Raw genomic sequence first — 21,500 nt, forward strand, 5'->3', positions numbered from 1 at the left:
GTGTGGGGGGCGTATGTGTGGGAGGCATTGAGTGTGTGTGTATGTGTGGTGGGGTGTATGTGTGGGGGCATTAAGTGTGTGTGTGGGGGGGTTTTGTGTAGGCATTAAGTGTGTGTGTGTGTGGGGGGGGGTGTTTGTGTGGGGGCATTGAGTGTGTGTGTGTGTGTGGGGGGGGGGTGTTTGTGTGGGGGCATTGAGTGTGTGTGTGGTGGGGGGGGGGTTGTGTGGGCATTGAGTGTGTGTGTGTGTGTGGGGGGGGTTGTCCTACTTTTGTTTGACGGCGTCATTGAATAAGAACAAAGACAATAAGACATGAAGTGTAATAATTGCATTAATATATTAATATAGACTCAAAGACACTCTGGACATTTAAAGGAACTACAAATACATAGAAACATATATATATATAGTGTATATATACACACACACACACACACACACACACACACACATATATATATATATATATATACAGTGTGTACATACACACAGTATAGTATAGTATAGTATATATATATATATAGATATATATATATATATATATATACTATATACACACAGTATATACAATATATATGTGTATATCTATCCTGCCTGTCTGTCTCTCTATCCTGTCTGTCTGTCTCTCTATCCTGTCTGTCTGTCTAACCTGTCTGTCTCTCTAACCTGTCTGTCTGTCTCTTTAACCTGTCTGTCTCTCTAACCTGTCTGTCTCTCTATCCTGTCTGTCTGTCTCTCTATCCTGTCTGTCTCTCTATCCTGTCTGTCTCTCTAACCTGTCTGTCTGTCTCTGTAACCTGTCTGTCTCTGTAACCTGTCTGTCTCTTTAACCTGTCTGTCTCTCTAACCTGTCTGTCTGTCTCTTTAACCTGTCTGTCTCTCTAGCCTGTCCGTCTGTCTCTCTAACCTGTCTGTCTGTCTCTCTATCCTGTCTGTCTCTCTAACCTGTCTGTCTGTATATTGCAGGTAGCCCAGTGCTGAGGTGAAGAGGGTTGTGATTGGGCGTTGCCATGGCGCCCAGGCCGTCGTCTGGGGAGCTGTGGGGGCTCCACCTGATGCCCCCCCGCATCCTGGTGGACTGCTGCTTGCCCAACGGTGCGTTAGATTACACTTAACCCGTGTCAGTCTGGGTTAGGTTTAACCCATGTGAGTCTGGGTTAGGGTTAACCCATGTGAGTCTGGGTTAGGGTTAACCCGTGTCAGTCTGGGTTAGGGTTAACCCATGTGAGTCTGGGTTAGGGTTTACCCGTGTCAGTCTGGGTCAGGGTTAACCCGTCAGTCTGGGTCAGGGTTAACCCGTCAGTCTGGTTTAGGGTTAACCCATGTCAGTCTGGGTTAGGGTTAACCCATGGTCAGTCTGGGTCAGGGTTAACCCGTCAGTCTGGTTTAGGGTTAACCTGTGTCAGTCTGGGTTAGGGTTAACCCATGTCAGTCTGGGTTAGGGTTAATCCATGGTCAGTCTGGGTTAAGGTTAACCCATGTTAGTCTCGGTTAGGGTTAACCCAAAGTCAGTCTGGGTTAGGGTTAACCCATGTCAGTCTGGGTTAGGGTTAACCCATGGTCAGTCTGGGTCAGGGTTAACCCGTCAGTCTGGTTTAGGGTTAACCCATGTCAGTCTGGGTTAGGGTTAACCCATGTCAGTCTGGGTTAGGGTTAACCCATGTCAGTCTGGGTTAGGGTTAACCCATGGTCAGTCTGGGTCAAGGTTAACCCGTCAGTCTGGTTTAGGGTTAACCTGTGTCAGTCTGGGTTAGGGTTAACCCGTGTCAGTCTGGGTTAGGGTTAACCCATGTCAGTCTGGGTTAGGGTTAACCCATGGTCAGTCTGGGTTAAGGTTAACCCATGTTAGCTCTGGTTAGGGTTAACCCATGTCAGTCTGGTTAGGGTTAACCCATGTCAGTCTGGGTTAAGGTTAACCCTGTTTGTTCTGGGTTAGGTTAACCCATGTCAGTCTGGGTTAAGGTCGGTTCTAAATTAACTTGCCATGTTTGGCTGGTGACTTTCTAAGTTACCAGCCAATCAGAACTCTCACTAGCCAATTTTCGTCCGTTGAAAATAAGAGACTTATGAGTGGCCCTGATGCTTTGTTATGTTATTAACATTGTTTGCATTAAAACACTACAGTAACATACATACACAAAATAAACACAGAAAGTGCAAACTTTCATTACAGTTTGGGGTTTAATCTATCTATCTATCTATCTATCTATCTACTATCTATCTACGATCTATCTTAGGTTAGGGTTAACCCATGTCTCTGGTTAGGGTTACCCCTTCAGTCTGGTTTAGGGTAACCCATGTCAGTCTGGGTTAGGTTTAACCCATGTCATCTGGGTTAGGGTTAACCCATGTCAGTCAGTCTGGTCAGGTTAACCCGTCATTCTGGTTTAGTGTTAACCCATGTCAGTCTGGGTTAGGGTTAACCCTGGTCTCTGGGTCAGGTTAACCCGTCGTCTGGTTTAGGGTTAACCTGTGTCGTCTGGGTTAGGGTTAACCCATGTCAGTCTGGGTTAGGTTAATCCATGTCAGTCTGGGTTAAGGTTAACCCATGTTTCTCGGTTAGGGTTAACCCAAAGTCAGTCTGGGTTAGGTTAACCCATGTCAGTCTGGGTTTAGGTTAACCCATGGTCAGTCCCTGGTTCAGGCTAACCCGTCAGTCTGGTTTAGGGTTAACCCATGTCAGTCTGGGTAGGGTTAACCCCTGGTCATCCTGGGTCAAGGTTACCCGTCATTCTGGTTTAGGGTTAACCTGGGTCAGTCTGGGTTAGGGTTAACCCGTGTCAGTCTGGGTTAGGTTACCATGTCGTCTGGGTTAGGGTTACCCATGGTCATCTGGGTTAAGGTTAACCCATGTGGTCTGGGTTAGGGTTAACCCATGTCATCTGGGTTTATGGGGTTAACCCATGGTCAGTCTGGGTTAAGGTTACCCCATGTAGTCTGGGTTAGGGTTACCCCATGGTCAGTCTGGGTAAGGTCAGGGTTCTAATTACCTTGGCCCATTTTGGCTGGTGACTTTCTAAAGTTACCAGCCAATCAGAACTCTCACTAGCGCAATTTCGTCCGTTGAAAATAAGAGAAATTAGGTGGCACTGAATGCATTGTTAATTTTATTAACATTGTTGGCATTAAAACTACATAAAGTACAATACATACAACAAAATAAACACAGAAAGTGCAAACATTTCATTACAGGTTTGGGGTTTATCTATCTATCTATCTATCTATCTATCTATCTATCTATCTATCTATCTCTCTATCTATCTATCTATCTTAGGTTAGGTTAACCCATGTCAGTCTGGTTAGGGTTAACCCGTCAGTCTGGTTTAGGGTTAACCCATGTCAGTCTGGGTTAGGGTTAACCATGGTCCTTCTGGGTTAGGGTAACCCATGTCAGTCTGGGTCAGGGTTAACCCGTCAGTCTGGTTTAGGGTTACCCCATGGCAGTTCTGGGTTAGGGTTAACCCTGGCAGTCTGGTCAAGGTTAACCCTCAGTCTGGTTTAGGGTTAACCTGGTCAGTCTGGGTTAGGGTTAACCCATGTCAGTCTGGGTTAGGGTTAATCCATGGTCAGTCTGGGTTTAAGGTAACCCATGTTAGTCTCGGTTAGGGTTAACCCAAAGTCAGTCTGGGTTAGGGTTAACCCATGTCAGTCTGGGTTAGGGTTAACCCATGGTCAGTCTGGGTCAGGGCTAACCCGTCAGTCTGGTTTAGGGTTAACCCATGTCAGTCTGGGTTAGGGTTAACCCATGGTCAGTCTGGGTCAAGGTTAACCCGTCAGTCTGGTTTAGGGTTAACCTGTGTCAGTCTGGGTTAGGGTTAACCCGTGTCAGTCTGGGTTAGGGTTAACCCATGTCAGTCTGGGTTAGGGTTAACCCATGGTCAGTCTGGGTTAAGGTTAACCCATGTTAGTCTGGGTTAGGGTTAACCCATGTCAGTCTGGGTTAGGGTTAACCCATGGTCAGTCTGGGTTAAGGTTAACCCATGTTAGTCTGGGTTAGGGTTAACCCATGGTCAGTCTGGGTTAAGGTCAGGGTTCTAAATTAACTTGGCCAATTTGGCTGGTGACTTTCTAAAGTTACCAGCCAATCAGAACTCTCACTAGCCAATTTTCGTCCGTTGAAAATAAGAGAAATTATGAGTGGCACTGAATGCATTTGTTAATTTTATTAACATTGTTGGCATTAAAACTACATAAAGTACAATACATACAACAAAATAAACACAGAAAGTGCAAACATTTCATTACAAGTTTGGGGTTTATCTATCTATCTATCTATCTATCTATCTATCTATCTATCTATCTATCTATCTATCTATCTATCTATCTATCTATCTATCTATCTATCGAAACATATGTCTTCAGAGCTCTTCTTCAGAGGTGGTGCCATCAGAATCTGAGCCACCCTCTGTTTCTTTTGGTCCATGTTTGAGCACAAAGTCAGGTCTGCGTGACAGCATGCCAGATCTCATGGCTTTGTTGGATCAAAGTCTTTGATGTCAGGTGAGCCCAGGGGGGTTTTAAGGAGGTCAGAGAGGGTTTCACCTTGTAGGCGGGAGCGCCAGTCCCTCTTTACCTGCTTCATGACCCTGAACCCTCTTCCACAGTCAGCTGTAGTTGCAGGGAGGGTCAGGAGAGCAGCGAAAAGATCAAGGACATCAGGACATCGATGGCAGCCTTCTGTCCACAGTAGGCCAGGTCTGCTTAAGGTTTCCTGTAGCAGTGTGAGACAGACCCTTTAGTTATTAAAATATGGCATCAAATTTGGATTGTGTCTTTAACAAATGACATTTACTCTGATTCCTGATAAACAAAATAAAAACTGTCTCACAATATTAGACATTTCTTTAGAGCTTGGGAACTTTTCAAACACTTGTTGAAAAATGTTACTGATTAGGTTCATTAGTATGAGATGTTCTCAAACATTCTCCAGGTACCTTGGCTGGATCCTGCTGTGTGCAGGTCAGTCTGGAGAACTGTCCATTGATCAGGGACCAGCTCCACGTCCACTCCAGCAGACAGGAAGAGAGGTCGCAAGTGACTGATGAGTTTGTTTACCTCTTCATCACCAAAATCCCAAAAGGGAAAACAATATATAGTTAAGCAGTTGTCTTAAAACATAAAATGTGTAAAGATGTGTTCATTACTTTTGAATTGCTAACCTGAACTTGTGTCTGCCTCTGGCCAGTACTGGAACCTGGTCCGCCGCAGGGCCTGCAGGACACCACTGTTCACGTCACTGAATCTAGCGGTGATGGCCCGGCACAGAGAACCCATCAGCTCAGTCTTTGCCTTGTCATGCCGGTCGGCATCAGTAGGCCTCAGGAGGACTCCCTCATAGGGGTCTGTGTCCAGCACTGCTCTCAGCTTAGGCCCAGGTCTACAGTTGTGCAGAGATAGATGGATGGGTGTCTTTTTATTTATACTGAGGTGAAAACACACCAACACAACCTAAAATCTAATCATAAATTGTAGGATATATGATACATACCTTGACTTGTACTTTTCTATGCCAGCCTGAGTGGAGGAGAGGCAGCTCTGAGCTTCAGCCATGGTTGACCCTGACCTCTGCAGGGACTTGGAGAGGTTGCTCAGTTGATAGATGGTGTCATGGAGAAGGCAGCAAACCTGAGCACTCCACCATCCTTGCCTATGTTGAGGAACCCCTTGGTTTTTGCCCTCAGAACAGCATTGACGTTCGTGGCCTCCTGGGACTACAAGCAAAACAACTGCATTATATCAGACAGCATTTACAACTGAGTAACAGAAATAAAGCAAACATTAAATAGTCCTAAATCTACACTGCTGGTTTTAGTAGGCTATGAATTAACATACCTTCTCCAAGTGGCGTACAATGCCAGCATATCCCTGAGAAAATGGTCAAGTGCTTTGAAGAGATGTGGTAGCCACCGGGTTCCACCTACTCTGGTTGGCATCAAAGCCTTCATGTGGAGCTCCCTGAAGTGTTGCTTTAGGCTGGCCCTGTTCACTCCACTCTTATGATATAAGGTGTAGAGTCCACTCAAGAGGTCCTCAACTTTCCTGGCCATCACATTTTTCCTTATTCCATCTGAGAAGGCAAGCTGTAGCTTATGGGCCATGCAGTGGATCCCCAGCACACTTGGTCTGTCCGCACGCAGTTTTGCAACAACACCATTGTTTACTCCTGTCATTACAGATGCTCCATCTGTGGTGATTGCCACTAGCTTGTTCTTCCAATCAGTGCTGACTCCACTTTCCATTATACTGCACACTGCTTCAGCTATATTTGTAGCATCTGGCTTTGAGACAGCCTTTACCCCGACAAAATCAACTTTGGCCTTCCCCTCACTGGCACTCCTGACGTTGACCATTTCTTCTTCCATCACTGCACTGTCGAGGGATCCATCTGACATGACCGAGATGAACTTGCCATCTGATAATCTTGCCCTCATCTTTCTTCTCTCATCCTCTGCTATGTAGTGTATGAACTCTTTTGCCTGATAGTCGTTTGTGTATGTCTCTCCTATCTTCAAGCCTTTCTTCCTGTCCACACTGAAATACATTTTTTGTGTAAATGAAGCCACGGTTAGCGCCTACTTTTTTTCTTCTTTTTAAAACCATCAAACATGAAGTTTCATCTGTGTCTATGGAAGCACCCTGAATCATATTAAATACACTGTTTCTGAAACATGTAAATAGTAACGTTAATTCACTTACTCACACATCCATGCGAAGTCGGTAAAAGGCCGGCCCTTTTTTCCGATGGCGTGGGCATTTCGAAAAAGTAGCTGCATCTTCTCCAACTCAGACGTCTTCATTAAAGTGAGACTTCTCCCAGCAAGGCTCTCTTCAATACGACCTGTCTTGGCCGTTTTAATCCTCAGGCTCTCCTGATGACTTCGGGCACTCTCATGGTCCTTTACTGCCTCGGCTTTAAAATTTTTAGTTCCTACCACAAAATTGTTCATTTTGTTTTTTTCTTTTGCGTACGTGCGGCAATCCTGACAAAACATGACAACATTTTCATGATCAAACACAAGCCATTCACGACCCGTCACCCATTTGGCATTACATTTTCTTTTCTTTGTTTCTCTGTCGATATCATCATCCCTTGCGTCGTTCCTCTTCTCGCCCGCAGAAGTCTGTCCCAACCACCGCCGCATTTAGTTTAGCTAATCTTGACTTTTGACTTTACTTTACTAGCTAGCTAACTCCCTCCTCTTTCAATCTGTGCTCCCTGCTCTGGCTCCGTTCGTTTCCATGGTTTCTCGCGCTGGTTTGATTGCAAACTGCACGCAGCCAATGGGCGTATGAAACGTCATCACGCAGCATTACAGCACAGTGTTCTTGGGAAATGTAGGAAGCACTGCCAGGGGAGAGCCGAGCCGTGAACAGAGCCTTGTGTATCATGCATGTAATGCCCTCGCATCACCGGCCAAACTGGCTAGTAAGTTTTTATGAACACCCGCCAAAATTAATTTTAACCCGCATTTGGCGGGTTGGCGGGTGTTAATTTAGAACCCTGGTTAAGGTTAACCCATGTCAGTCTGGGTTAGGGTTAACCCCTGTCAGTCTGGGTTAGGGTTAACCCGTGTCAGTCTGGGTTAGGGTTAACCCGTGTCAGTCTGGGTTAGGGTTAACCCGTGTCAGTCTGGGTTAGGGTTAACCCGTGTCAGTCTGGGTTAGGGAAATAGTGCAAATATGTGTCTAAATAGTGCACCATTTGGCCTTCCATAGAGTCTATAGGCCTTTTTGTCCCCTCTGGCCTTCCATACAAGAGGGGTGCCTTTATCTCCCATATATGGGCATGTACTTCCTGAAACAATAGACGGGACAGACAGAGAGAGAGAGACGGAGGAGCGATCCAGCTGCAGAAAATGAGCCAAAACGCGATGAATTATGGACATAAAGTGGATCAATCTTGGATATAACAGTATGGATTTAAAGCCCAAAGAGGCTGAAGTTCCAGGCTGGATAGAAAACCCCCTGTAGAGGCTAGAAAGACGGGGGAAAGACCTCCGTAAAGCCGAAAACGTCAGGATTCAAACAAAACCAAAAGTGAGTAAATCGCTTGTACGGTTCAAAAGTTATTAAATTATGAATCAGAGGTGGGCTCGTGGGCGAGTGTCTTGGGCTCAGAGGGTTAACCAATGTGAGTCTGGGATAGGGTTAACCCGTGTCAGTCTGGGTTAGGGTTAACCCGTGTCAGACTGGGTTAGGGTTAACCCGTGTCAGTCTGGGTTAGGGTTAACCCATGTCAGTCTGGGTTAGGGTTAACCCGTGTCAGACTGGGTTAGGGTTAACCCGTGTCAGACTGGGTTAGGGTTAACCCGTGTCAGTCTGGGTTAGGGTTAACCCGTGTCAGTCTGGGTTAGGGTTAACCCGTGTCAGTCTGGGTTAGGGTTAACCCGTGTCAGTCTGGGTTAGGGTTAACCCGTGTCAGACTGGGTTAGGGTTAACCCGTGTCAGACTGGGTTAGGGTTAACCCGTGTCAGACTGGGTTAGGGTTAACCCGTGTCAGTCTGGGTTAGGGTTAACCCGTGTCAGTCTGGGTTAGGGTTAACCCATGTCAGTCTGGGTTAGGGTTAACCCGTGTCAGACTGGGTTAGGGTTAACCCGTGTCAGTCTGGTTGATGTGTTGTGTGTTTCAGGGATGATGGTCAGTCTGGAGTGTTTGAGAGAAACTCCTCTCCTCAGCATCAAGCAGCAGCTCTTCACTGAGGCCAGGAAGTACCCGCTCTACCACCTGCTGCAGGTATAGTGCCCCCCCCCCACACACTAACCCTGCTGACTGCCTCTTAGTATCACAGGTAGACGTCATAGTAACCGTCTCTGACCTCTGATTGGCCAGGAGGAATCGTCCTACATCTTTGTGGGCGTGACCCAGGAGGCGGAGAGGGAGGAGTTCTATGACGAGACGAGGCGGCTGTGCGACCTCCGACTGTTTCACCCGATCCTGAAGGTCATCGAGCCGCTGGGCAACCGGGAGGAGAAGATCCTGAATCGGGAGATAGGTAACACCCCCCCCCCCCCCCAGCCAATAGACCGGGAGATAGGTGACACCCACCCCCCGGTAAATTAGCCATCAACCAATCGGTGACGGCTTGCTAGCATAGTTAGCATGCTAGGTGTTTCCGGGTACATTGGACAGACAGCCGTTGGTTGGACATCAGTGTCCACTCCCTCAACACTGTCCTCTACTTTTGGGTCCACCTGTAACGTGCGTGCGATGTGTGAAGGTGACGTCGAGGGCAATGATGCATTCATGTGTCTCTGGGGAACGTTGGAGAAACAATTTCCACGGCAATTGCAGGGAAGTTAAAAACGAATGTGATTTAATAATAATTAAATCTAATAATTTAGTTTGAGATAAGTTAGGGGGTGGGATTAAAACCCTATCGGCCGTATGTGGCCCATACCTATCCTATGACCTCACCATTGATTATTACCTCATCTCTCCCTAAACTCCATCTCCCAGAGTTCCATGCTAACGGCGTCCCTGTTTGCAGGCTTTGCCATCGGGATGCCGGTCTGTGAGTTCGAGATGATGAAGGACCCGGAGGTTCAGGACTTCCGCCGCTCCATACTGAGTGTGTGCAGAGAGGCCATGGAGGAGAGGGAGGGGGGGGGCCCACAGCCAGGCGCTCTACGTTTACCCCCCCAACCTAGAGTCCAGCCCCCAACTGCCACAGCACATCTACAGCAAGTTGGACAAAGGTACCCCCCATTTACAGGTCCCCCCTAACTCTAACCCCTCCTCTGGAAACAGGTCTCCTTTAACCCTAACCCCCCTAACCCTTACCCCCCCAACCTGAAGTCCAGCCCCCAACTGCCACAGCACATCTACAGCTAGCTGGACAAAGGTACCCCCCATTTACAGGTCCCCCCTAGCCCTAACCCCTCTAACCCTAAACCCCCCTCTGGAAACAGGTTTCCTTTAACCCTCTCCTTTAACCTGTTTCTCTCTCTGCACCTCTCTCTCTCTCTGTACCTGTCTCTCTCTCTGTACCTGTCTCTCTGTACCTGTCTCTCTCTCTGTACCTGTCTCTCTGTACCTGTCTCTCTCTCTGCACCTCTCTCTCTCTCTGTACCTGTCTCTCTCTCTGTACCTGTCTCTCTGTACCTCTCTCTCTCTCTGTACCTGTCTCTCTCTCTGTACCTGTCTCTCTGTACCTGTCTCTCTCTCTGTACCTCTCTCTCTGTACCTGTCTCTCTCGCTGTACTTGTCTCTCTGTACCTGTCTCTCTCTCTGTACCTGTCTCTCTTTACCTGTCTCTCTCTCTGTACCTGTCTCTCTGTACCTGTCTCTCTCTCTGTACCTGTGTCTCTGTACCTGTCTCTCTCTCTGTACCTGTCTCTCTGTACCTGTCTCTCTGCAGGGAGGTTGATCGTGACCATCTGGGTGATCGTTTCTCCTTCCAACTCCAAACAGAAGTACACACTCAAGGTAAAGACACCTTCAAGCAGACGGACAGGGAGACAGGGAGACAGGGACAGGGAGACAGTCTTTCACATGGACCCTTTAGACAGGGAGACAAGGAGACAGACAGTCTTTCACATGGACCCTTCTGTGTGATGCGTTCAGGTGCATTCAGCTTGACGTGTTCTGTGTGATGCATTCAGGTGCTTTCAGCTTGACGTTGTGTTCTGTGTGATGCGTTCAGGTGAATCACGACAGTTTACCTGAGCAGCTGATTGCAGAATCCATCAGGAAGAAAAGCCGATCGATGCATCTTTCACCTCAACAACTTCGCCTCTGTGTCCAGGAGTACCAGGGGCAGTACATCCTGAAGGTACACCTGTCTGTCTGCCTGTCTGTCTGACTGTCTGACTGACTGACTACCTACCTCTTTGTCTGACTGACCTGTCTCTCTACCTGTCTGTCTCTCAGGTGTGTGGCTGTGATGAGTACCTGTTGGAGAAGTTTCCTCTCAGTCAGTACAAGGTAACTGGAGAAGTTCTCTCTGAGAACACAGACCTACAGCCTGTCTCACTGCCTCTGTCTGTCTCACACTCTCTGCCTGTCTCACTGCCTCTGCCTGTCTCACTGCCTCTGTCTGTCTCACACTCTCTGCCTGTCTCACTGCCTCTGCCTGTCTCACACTCTCTGCCTGTCTCACTGCCTCTGCCTGTCTCACTGCCTCTGTCTGTCTCACACTCTCTGCCTGTCTCACTGCCTCTGCCTGTCTCACTGCCTCTGTCTGTCTCACACTCTCTGCCTGTCTCACTGCCTCTGCCTGTCTCACACTCTCTGCCTGTCTCACTGCCTCTGCCTGTCTCACTGCCTCTGTCTGTCTCACACTCTCTGCCTGTCTCACTGCCTCTGCCTGTCTCACTGCCTCTGTCTGTCTCACACTCTCTGCCTGTCTCACTGCCTCTGCCTGTCTCACTGCCTCTGTCTGTCTCACACTCTCTGCCTGTCTCACTGCCTCTGCCTGTCTCACTGCCTCTGCCTGTCTCACTGCCTCTGTCTGTCTCACACTCTCTGCCTGTCTCACTGCCTCTGCCTGTCTCACTGCCTCTGTCTGTCTCACACTCTCTGCCTGTCTCACTGCCTCTGCCTGTCTCACACTCTCTGCCTGTCTCACTGCCTCTGCCTGTCTCACTGCCTCTGTCTGTCTCACACTCTCTGCCTGTCTCACTGCCTCTGCCTGTCTCACTGTCTCGGTTTGTCTCATACTCTCTGCCTGTCCACTGTCTCTACCTGTCTCACTGCCTCCACCTGTCTCTGACTGTCTCCCTGCCTCTACCTGTCTCACTGATTCTGTCTGTCTCCACCTGTCTCACTGCCTCTGCCTGTCTTTCTGCAGTACATCCGGTCCTGTATCATCGTAGGACGTCTTCCTCATCTGATGCTCGTCTCCAAAGACAGTCTCTACTCTCAGCTTCCTGCCTCTGGCTTCGTCACGCCGTCATACAGGTAACCATGGCAACCACACAGGTAACAGCCAATCAGTGGTGGACGCTACACCTGCCCACATCCAGGTGTTTTATGTGTGTAGTCAGTGTGTATTGTGTGTGTACACACACAATACACCTGGATACACACGTCCCCACTGTCCTTGTCAATGTCTTCCCCACTGTCCTCGTCAGTGTCGTCCCCCACTGTCCTCGTCAGTGTCGTCCCCCACTGTCCTCTTCCGTGTCGTCCGAGTCATACCCAGAACAGGGTCCGGGTGTTTTCCTGCATCCATCCTGTCTCAGTAGAGTCTTTGTCCAGTTGCAAGGTGTCTGTCTGGACCGAGTCACACCCAGAACAGGGTCCGGGTGTTTTCCTGCATCCATCCTGTCTCAGTAGAGTCTTTGTCCAGTTGCAAGGTGTCTGTCTGGACCGAGTCACACCCAGAACAGGGTCCGGGTGTTTTCCTGCATCCATCCTGTCTCAGTAGAGTCTTTGTCCAGTTGCAAGGTGTCTGTCTGGACCGAGTCACACCCAGAACAGGGTCCGGGTGTTTTCCTGCATCCATCCTGTCTCAGTAGAGTCTTTGTCCAGTTGCAAGGTGTCTGTCTGGACCGAGTCACACCCAGAACAGGGTCCGGGTGTTTTCCTGCATCCATCCTGTCTCAGTAGAGTCTTTGTCCAGTTGCAAGGTGGCCTCATATTTCTTGAAAATGTTGCAGACTGAGGAGGTCTTGCATTTCCTGAGGCCATGTTGAAGGATCAGATCCTAAGAAATGATCACATGACTTGAAGAAGTCATATCTGCTTTCAGACTCTTCAGCTAACCCCCCCCCCCCCCCCCCATGTGTGTGTGGTGCACAGAACGTGCACAAGGGAGTCTCCAACCGCACCATGTTGCTGGAGTCGCAGATGCCGACGTAGACAGCAGCCCCATCTGTGCACACAGTGACCAACTCCTGGAAACGTCTCACCGGTCCGTCAAGGCCTCAGAACCCAGTCCAGCCAGTCCAGGAGAGTAGAGGTCCAGCCAGTCCAGTAGAGTAGAGGTCCAACCAGTCCAGCCAGTCCAGTAGAGGAGAGGTCCAACCAGTCCAGTACAGTAGAGGTCCAACCAGTCCAACCAGTCCAGTAGAGTAGAGGTCCAACCAGTCCAGCCAGTCCAGTAGAGTAGAGGTCCAGCCAGTCCAGTAGAGTATAGGTCCAGCCAGTCCAGTAGAGTAGAGGTCCAACCAGTCCAGGCAGTCCAGTAGAGGAGAGGTCCAACCAGTCCAGTAGAGTAGAGGTCCAGCCAGTCCAGTAGAGTAGAGGTCCAACCAGTCCAGCCAGTCCAGTAGAGGAGAGGTCCAACCAGTCCAGTAGAGTAGAGGTCCAACCAGTCCAACCAGTCCAGTAGAGTAGAGGTTCAACCAGTCCAGCCAGTCCAGTAGAGTAGAGGTCCAGCCAGTCCAGTAGAGTATAGGTCCAGCCAGTCCAGTAGAGTAGAGGTCCAACCAGTCCAGGCAGTCCAGTAGAGGAGAGGTCCAACCAGTCCAGTAGAGTAGAGGTCCAGCCAGTCCAGTAGAGTAGAGGTCCAACCAGTCCCGTAGAGTAGAGGTCCAACCAGTCCAGCCAGTCCAGGAGAGTAAAGGTCCAACCAGTCCAGTAGAGTAGAGGTCCAACCAGTCCAGGAGAGTATAGGTCCAACCAGTCCAGCCAGTCCAGTAGAGTAGAGGTCCAACCAGTCCAGTAGAGTAGAGGTCCAGTAGAGTAGAGGTCCAACCAGTCCAGCCAGTCCAGTAGAGTAGAGGTCCAGCCAGTCCAGTAGAGTAGAGGTCCAACCAGTCCAGTAGAGTAGAGGTCCAACCAGTCCAGCCAGTCCAGTAGAGTAGAGGTCCAGCCAGTCCAGTAGAATAGAGGTCCAGCCAGTCCAGTAGAGTAGAGGTCCAGCCAGTCCAGTAGAGTAGAGGTCCAACCAGTCCAGTAGAGTAGAGGTCCAGCCAGTCCAGTAGAGTAGAGGTCCAACCAGTCCAGTCAGTCCGGTAGAGTAGAGGTCCAACCAGTCCAGTAGAGTAGAGGTCCAACCAGTCCAGTAGAGGTCCAGCCAGTCCAGTAGAGTAGAGGTCCAACCAGTCCAGTAGAGTAGTGGTCCGACCAGTCCAGTCAGTCCAGTAGAGTAGAGACATAGGAGACATGTCATGGAAAAGCGCCCCAAGCAGTTGGGTGTTCGGTGCCTTGCTCAAGAGCACCTCGGCAGTGCCCAGGAGGTGAACTGGCACCTCGGCGTGTTTCTCTGTGGAAGACAACGAGACACATAAAGAGCTCGTTCTTCATTCGGCTTGTCTCTCCACGGGGACGTGGACGACTGGACATGTCGTCTCGGCTAGCTTGTTTATTAGCAGTGGTACGCGCCACATTTGCTGTGTCTGTTGCGGTTTGGACGTCTCTTATGTGTATTATGTGTTTTATGTGCATACTCAGTGTGTTTTATGTGTGTTTTATGTTTGTACTCAGTGTGCATTATGTGTATTGTGTGTGTAGTTAGTGTGTACTATGTGTGTTTTATGTGTATTATGTGTGTACTATGAGAGTGTACTCAGTGTGTATTCTGTGTGTACTCCAGTCGTAGGACCCCCCAGCCGTCCCCCTGCCCGGGGGGGGGTGACGGGTCTCCAGCTCGGTGTCTCTGGGCCTTCAACACGCTGCTGAGGCTACGGCTGCTCTGCGCCACGTACGTCAACGTCAACATCCGGGACATCGACAAGGTCCTCAACATGTCCTCACCATGTCCTTACCATGTCCTCAACATATCGTCAAGATGTCCTCAACATGTCATCAAGATTTCCTCAAGATGGCCTCAACATGTTCCCCTCGCCATGTCCTCAACATGTCCTCACCATGTCCTTACCATGTCCTCAACATATCGTCAAGATATCCTCAACATGTCATCAAGATTTCCTCAAGTTGTCCTCAACATGTTCCCCTCGCCATGTCCTCAACATGTTCCCCTTGCCATGTCCTCAACATGTCCTCAACATGTTCCCCTAGCCATGTCATCAACATGTTCCCACCATGTTCTCAACATGTTCCCCTAGCCATGTCATCAACATGTCTCACCATGTTCTCTTCCTGGTCTTCTCCTTCTCGTTGTTTTCTGACTTCTGGAAGATAAACTTTGGTCTCAAGGTTTAAATATTAAATGTGATTTCTCTGCTCTGACGTTAGTGTCTGTCTGTGTGTGTGTGTGTGTGTGTGTGTGTGGTGTGTGTGTGTAGATCTATGTGAGGACTGGTATCTATCACGGTGGAGAGCCGCTCTGTGACAACGTCAACACACAGAGAGTCCCCTGCTCCAACCCCAGGTACTACACACTGAGTACTACAGACTGAGTACTACACACTGAGTATACACGCTGAGTACTACACGCTGAGTACTACACACTGAGTACTACACACTGAGTATACACGCTGAGTACTACACGCTGAGTACTACACACTGAGTACTACAGACTGAGTACTACACACTGAGTATACACGCTGAGTACTACACGCTGAGTACTACACGCTGAATACTACACACTGTAACACACCAGCTGCTTTGCTGCTGAGGTTGCTTTATCTCCTAATGTGCACAACATTACTGTCTGTCTGATAGTTTTACCTGTCTGTCTGACTGACCTGTCTGTCTTACAGTTTTACCTGTCTGTCTCTCTGTTTTTCCTGTCTGTCTGACTGACAGTTTTACCTGTCTGTCTCTCTGTTTTTCCTGTCTGTCTGACAGTTTTTCCTGTCTGTCTGACTGACCTGTCTGTCTCTCTGTTTTACCTGTCTGTCTGACTGACCTGTCTGTCTGACAGTTTTTCCTGTCTGTCTCTCTGTTTTACCTGTCTGTCTGACTGACCTGTCTGTCTGACTGACCTGTCTGTCTTACAGTTTTACCTGTCTGTCTCTCTGTTTTTCCTGTCTGTCTGACAGTTTTACCTGTCTGTCTCTCTGTTTTTCCTGTCTGTCTGACAGTTTTTCCTGTCTATCTGACTGACCTGTCTGTCTCTCTGTTTTACCTGTCTGTCTGACTGACCTGTCTGTCTGCAGGTGGAACGAGTGGCTGGCCTATGACATCTACCTGGCCGACCTCCCTCGCTCGGCCAGACTCTGCCTGTCTATCTGCTCTGTGAAGGGAAGGAAGGGAGCCAAGGAGGTGAGACAGGATGTTTTACCGGGCTGTCTGCAGGAGCATTGTCCTCTGGCCTGGGGGGTCCTTAACCTCTTTGACTACATCTACCTGTTTGTCTCTCTACCTGTCTGTCTGCCTTTCTGCCTGTCTGTCTGCAGGAGCATTGTCCTCTGACCTGGGGGGACGTTAACCTCTTTGACTACATCTACCTGTCTGTCTCTCTACCTGTCTGTCTGCCTGTCTGTCTGCAGGAGCATTGTCCTCTGGCCTGGGGGGACTCAACCTCTTTGACTACATTTGCTTGTCTGTCTCTCTATCAGTCTGTCTACCTGTCTGTCTGCAGGAGCATTGTCCTCTGGCCTGGGGGTACGCTAACCTCTTTGACTACATCTACCTGTCTGTCTCTCTACCTGTCTGTCTGCCTTTCTGCCTGCAGGAGCACTGTCCTCTGGCCTGGGGGGTCTTTAACTTCTTTGACTACATCTACCTGTCTGTCTCTCTACCTGTCTGTCTGCCTTTCTGCCTGCAGGAGCACTGTCCTCTGGCCTGGGGGTACGTTAACCTCTTTGACTACATCTACTTGTCTGTTTCTCTACCTGTCTGTCTACCTGTCTGTCTGCAGGAGCACTGTCCTCTGGCCTGGGGGAACGTGAACCTCTTTGACTACACCGACATCCTGGTCTCAGGGAAAGTGGCTCTGAGTCTTTGGCCGGTCCCTCACGGCCTCGAGGATCTCTTGAATCCGATTGGAGTCGCCGGTTCGAATCCCAACAAGGTACAGCCCTTCTCTGCCTACCTGTCTGTCTCTCTGCCTGCGTGCCTGTCTGTCCAGCAAGGGCTCTGATTGGCTGCCTGTGTGTGTAGGAGACGCCCTGCGTGGAGCTGGAGTTCTCCTGGTTCAACCAGACCGTCGCGTTCCCTGACGAGCAGCAGATAGAGGAGCACGCCACCTGGACCATGAGGGGGCTGGTAACGCAGTACTAGTACACACAGTACACATACAAGTACTGCCAGCGGCTGGTAACGCAGTACTAGTACACACAATACACATACAAGCAGTACTAATATACCTAATACACATACAAGTACAGCCAGCGGCTGGTAACGCAGTACTAGTACACAAACTACACATGCAAGCAGTAGTAGTACACTTACAAGTAGTGCCAGGGGCTGGTAACGCAGTACTAGTACACAAAATACCCATACAAGCAGTACTAGTACACACAATACACATACAAGCAGTACTAATACACCTAATACACATACAAGTACTGCCAGTGGCTGGTAATGCAGTATTTATATACCTGTCTACCTCTCTCCCTGTCTCCCTCTCCCTGTCTGTCTCTCTCTACCTGTCTCTCTCCCTGCCTTTCTGTCTGTCCCTGTTGCTCCCTGTCTCTCCCTCTCCCTGTCTGTCTCCCTACCTGTCTGTCTCACCCTGTCTGTCTCCCTACCTGTCTGTCTCTCCCTGTCTCTCCGTGTCTGTCTCTCCGTGTCTGTCTCCCTACTTGTCTGTCTCTCCCTGTCTCTCCCTGTCTGTCTCCCTACCTGTCTGTCTCTCCCTGTCTGTCTCCCTACCTGTCTGTCTCTCCCTGTCTCTCCGTGTCTGTCTCTCCCTGTCTGTCTCCCTACCTGTCTGTCTCTCCCTGTCTCTCCGTGTCTGTCTCTCCCTGTCTGTCTCCCTACCTGTCTGTCTCTCCCTGTCTCTCCGTGTCTGTCTCTCCCTGTCTGTCTCCCTACCTGTCTGTCTCTTCATGTCTGTCTCCCTCTCCCTGTCTGTCTCTCTCTACCTGTCTCTCTCCCTGCCTTTCTGTCTCTCCCTGTTGCTCCCTGTCTCTCCCTCTCCCTGTCTGTCTCACTACCTGTCTGTCTCTCCCTGTCTCTCCCTGTCTCCCTCTCCCTGTCTGTCTCTCTCTACCTGTCTCTCTCCCTGCCTTTCTGTCTCTCCCTGTCTCTCCCTGTCTCTCTGTGTCTGTCTCTCCCTGTCTGTCTCTCAGAGCAGTCGTCTGGCGTGTGACAGCAGTGTTCCAGCAGGAGATGCTGAGCAGCTGCGTTCTCTCTGCTCCAGAGATCCTCTCTACGAGCTCTCGGAGCAGGAGAAGGACTTCCTGTGGAGGCACAGGTGAGGGGCGGGACTTCCTGTGGAGGCACAGGTGAGGGGCGGGACTTCCTGTGGAGGCACAGGTGAGGGGCGGGACTTCCTGTGGAGGCACAGGTGAGGGGCGGGGCTCTGATAGGCTACAGCATCGTCTGAAATGCTACCGTCTGTCTCTCTTTTTGTCTGTGTGTCTGTCTCTCTAGGTCTTTTTGTCTAACCTCCTTGTCTATCTGTCTGTCTGTCTGTCTGTCTGTCTGTCTATCTCTCTGTGTGTCTGTTTGTCTAATCTGTCTGTCTCTCTAACCTGTCTATCTCTCTCTCTACAGACATTACTGTGTAAACATCCCAGAGTCTCTTCCGAAGTTGCTTCTCTCCGTCAAATGGAACTCCAGAGACGAAGTGTCTCAGGTACAAAAGACAGTCTGTCTGTCTGCCTGTCTGTCTGCCTGTCTGTCTGCCTGTCTGTCTGCCTGCCTGTCTGTCCGTCTAACCTGTCTCCCCCCCCCCCCCCCAGATGTACTGCCTGCTGAAGGAGTGGCCTCTGATGGAGCCTGAGTCGGCTCTGGAGCTGCTGGACTGTAACTTCCCTGACCCGATGGTCCGAGAGTTCGCTCTGCGCTGCCTGGTCCAGGGCCTGACAGACGACAAGCTGTCCCAGTACCTGCTGCAGCTGGTCCAGGTGCGTCCACCCCCCCGGGTTAGGGTGTCCCCCCCATCCTGGGTTAGGGTTCCTCGGGTTAGGGTGAGGGTGTCCCCCCCATCCCTCGTCCTGGGTTAAGGTTAGGGTATCCCTTTGTCCTGGGGGGATGCCCATCAGCACACCTGAGCAGCCCCTATGACCCAGACACATGGTATCTCCCACCATCCGCACACCTGAGCAGGTTTCCCATGTGCCATCCTAACTGAGACTGTGGATTGCGTGTTTGCAGGTGTTGAAGTACGAGATGTACCTGGACAATCCTCTGGCTCGCTTCCTGATCAAAAAGGCTCTAACCAATCAGAGGATAGGACACTTCTTCTTCTGGCATCTCAAGTGAGAATCCTGACGTGTGAATGAACAGGGTTACCTGAGACTTACCTGTGTGATGTCACCGGCTGTGTGTGGTTACCTGAGACTTACCTGTGTGATGTCGCTGGCTGTGTGTGGTTACCTGAGACGTACCTGTGTGATGTCTCTGGCTGTGTGTGGTTACCTGAGACGTACCTGTGTGTGGTTACCTGTGTAATGTCGCTGGCTGTGTGTGGTTACCTGAGACGTACCTGTGTGATGTCGCTGGCTGTGTGTGGTTACCTGAGACGTACCTGTGTGATGTCGCTGGCTGTGTGTGGTTACCTGAGACGTACCTGTGTGATGTCGCTGGCTGTGTGTGGTTACCTGAGACGTACCTGTGTGTGGTTACCTGTGTAATGTCGCTGGCTGTGTGTGGTTACCTGAGACGTACCTGTGTGATGTTGCTGGCTGTGTGTGGTTACCTGAGACGTACCTGTGTGATGATGCTGGCTGTGTGTGGTTACCTGAGACGTACCTGTGTGTGGTTACCTGAGACGTACCTGTGTGTGGTTACCTGTGTGATGTCACTGGCTGTGTGTGGTTACCTGAGACGTACCTGTGTGTGGTTACCTGAGACGTACCTGTGTGTGGTTACCTGTGTGATGTCGCTGGCTGTTAGTGGTTACCTGAGACGTACCTGTGTGATGTCGCTGGCTGTTTGTGGTTACCTGAAACGTACCTGTGTGTGGTTACCTGAAACGTACCTGTGTGCGGTTACCTGAGACGTACCTGTGTGATGTCGCTGGCTGTTAGTGGTTACCTGAGACGTACCTGTTAGTGGTTACCTGAGACGTACCTGTGTGTGGTTACCTGAGACGTACCTGTTAGTGGTTACCTGAGACGTACCTGTGTGTGGTTACCTGAGACGTACCTGTTAGTGGTTACCTGAGACGTACCTGTTAGTGGTTACCTGAGACGTACCTGTGTGTGGTTACCTATGTGATGTCGCTGGCTGTTAGTGGTTACCTGAGACGTACCTGTGTGATGTCGCTGGCTGTTTGTGGTTACCTGAAATGTACCTGTGTGTGGTTACCTGAAATGTACCTGTGTGTGGTTACCTGAAACGTACCTGTGTGTGGTTACCTCAATTCAATTCAATTTCAATTCAATTTTATTTATAGTATCAATTCATAACAAGAGTTATCTCAAGACACTTTACAGATAGACCACACTCCAGAATTTACAAGGACCCAACAGTTCTAGTAGTTTCCTCCAGAGCAAGCAACAGTGCGACAGTGGCGAGGAAAAACTTGAGACGTACCTGTGTGTGGTTACCTGTGTGATGTCGCTGGCTGTGTGTGGTTACCTGAGACGTACCTGTGTGTGGTTACCTGTGTGATGTCACTGGCTGTGTGGTTACCTGAGACGTACCTGTGTGTGGTTACCTGAGACGTACCTGTGTGTGGTTACCTGTGTGATGTCGCTGGCTGTGTGTGGTTACCTGAGACGTACCTGTGTGTGGTTACCTGTGTGATCTCGCTGGCTGTGTGTGGTTACCTGAGACACCCCTGTGTGATGTTGCTGGCTGTGTGTGGTTACCAGAGACGTACCTGTGTGATGTGAGACTAACAGGTGTGTGTCCGCAGGTCAGAGATGCACAACAAGACGGTGTCGCGGCGCTTCGGGCTGCTGCTGGAGGCCTTCTGCCGAGCCTGTGGGATGTACCTCAAACACCTCAACAGACAGGTGAGTACACGCCACTGTAGCCGCACTCTGATTGGTCGCTGAGGAGCCTTCTCTGTCTGGAGTCAATTAAACGTCTCTGAACTTATCTGTCTCTTTGTGTGTGTGTGTGTGTGTGTGTGTGTGTGTGTGTGTCTGCAGGTGGAGGCCATGGACAAACTAGTAAATCTGACCGACACCCTGAAACAAGAGAAGAAGGATGAAACACAGAAGGTCGGAGACTCTTGTCTAAAGATGCCCTGTCATTAGTTGATCCAGATATGTTGCTGTGATTGGTTGAGGCTGATATGTTGCTGTGCTGTGATTGCTTGATGCTAATATGTTGCTGTGCTGTGATTGCTTGATGCTGATATGTTGCTGTGCTGTGATTGCTTGATGCTGATATGTTGCTGTGATTTGTTGGTGCTGATATGTTGCTGTGATTGGCTGATATGCTGCTGTGCTGTGATTGGTTGGTGTTGATATGCTGCTGTGCTGTGATTGGTTGGTGCTGATATGCTGCTGTGCTGTGATTGGTTGTCAGACTCAGATGAAGTTCCTGGTTGAGCACATGTCTCGTCCAGATTACATGGAGGCTCTTCAGGGGTTCGTCTCTCCTCTGAACCCGGTTCACCAGCTGGGAAACCTCAGGTAACATT

At 49.8% G+C, this 21,500-nt stretch overlaps 1 protein-coding gene across 1 annotated transcript in view; it reads left to right on the forward strand.

Moving 5' to 3' along the window:
• Positions 1-1,010: 1,010 nt before the first annotated feature.
• The window catches only part of LOC116678381 (phosphatidylinositol 4,5-bisphosphate 3-kinase catalytic subunit alpha isoform-like), a 29,252-nt gene continuing 8,762 nt past the window's right edge, over positions 1,011-21,500 (forward strand). Inside the window, 21 exon segments of the mRNA XM_032508303.1 lie at positions 1,011-1,095; positions 8,631-8,734; positions 8,831-8,993; positions 9,489-9,600; positions 9,602-9,696; positions 10,359-10,426; positions 10,644-10,772; positions 10,871-10,924; positions 11,790-11,899; positions 14,481-14,622; positions 15,133-15,218; positions 15,949-16,054; positions 16,653-16,805; positions 16,895-16,999; positions 18,028-18,152; positions 18,455-18,536; positions 18,643-18,807; positions 19,058-19,161; positions 20,766-20,865; positions 21,004-21,075; positions 21,386-21,492. Coding sequence (XP_032364194.1) covers positions 1,011-1,095; positions 8,631-8,734; positions 8,831-8,993; positions 9,489-9,600; positions 9,602-9,696; positions 10,359-10,426; positions 10,644-10,772; positions 10,871-10,924; positions 11,790-11,899; positions 14,481-14,622; positions 15,133-15,218; positions 15,949-16,054; positions 16,653-16,805; positions 16,895-16,999; positions 18,028-18,152; positions 18,455-18,536; positions 18,643-18,807; positions 19,058-19,161; positions 20,766-20,865; positions 21,004-21,075; positions 21,386-21,492 — 2,267 coding nt within the window.

Source organism: Etheostoma spectabile, unplaced genomic scaffold (genome assembly GCF_008692095.1).
Source record: "Etheostoma spectabile isolate EspeVRDwgs_2016 unplaced genomic scaffold, UIUC_Espe_1.0 scaffold00007190, whole genome shotgun sequence".
Lineage (NCBI taxonomy): Eukaryota > Metazoa > Chordata > Actinopteri > Perciformes > Percidae > Etheostoma > Etheostoma spectabile.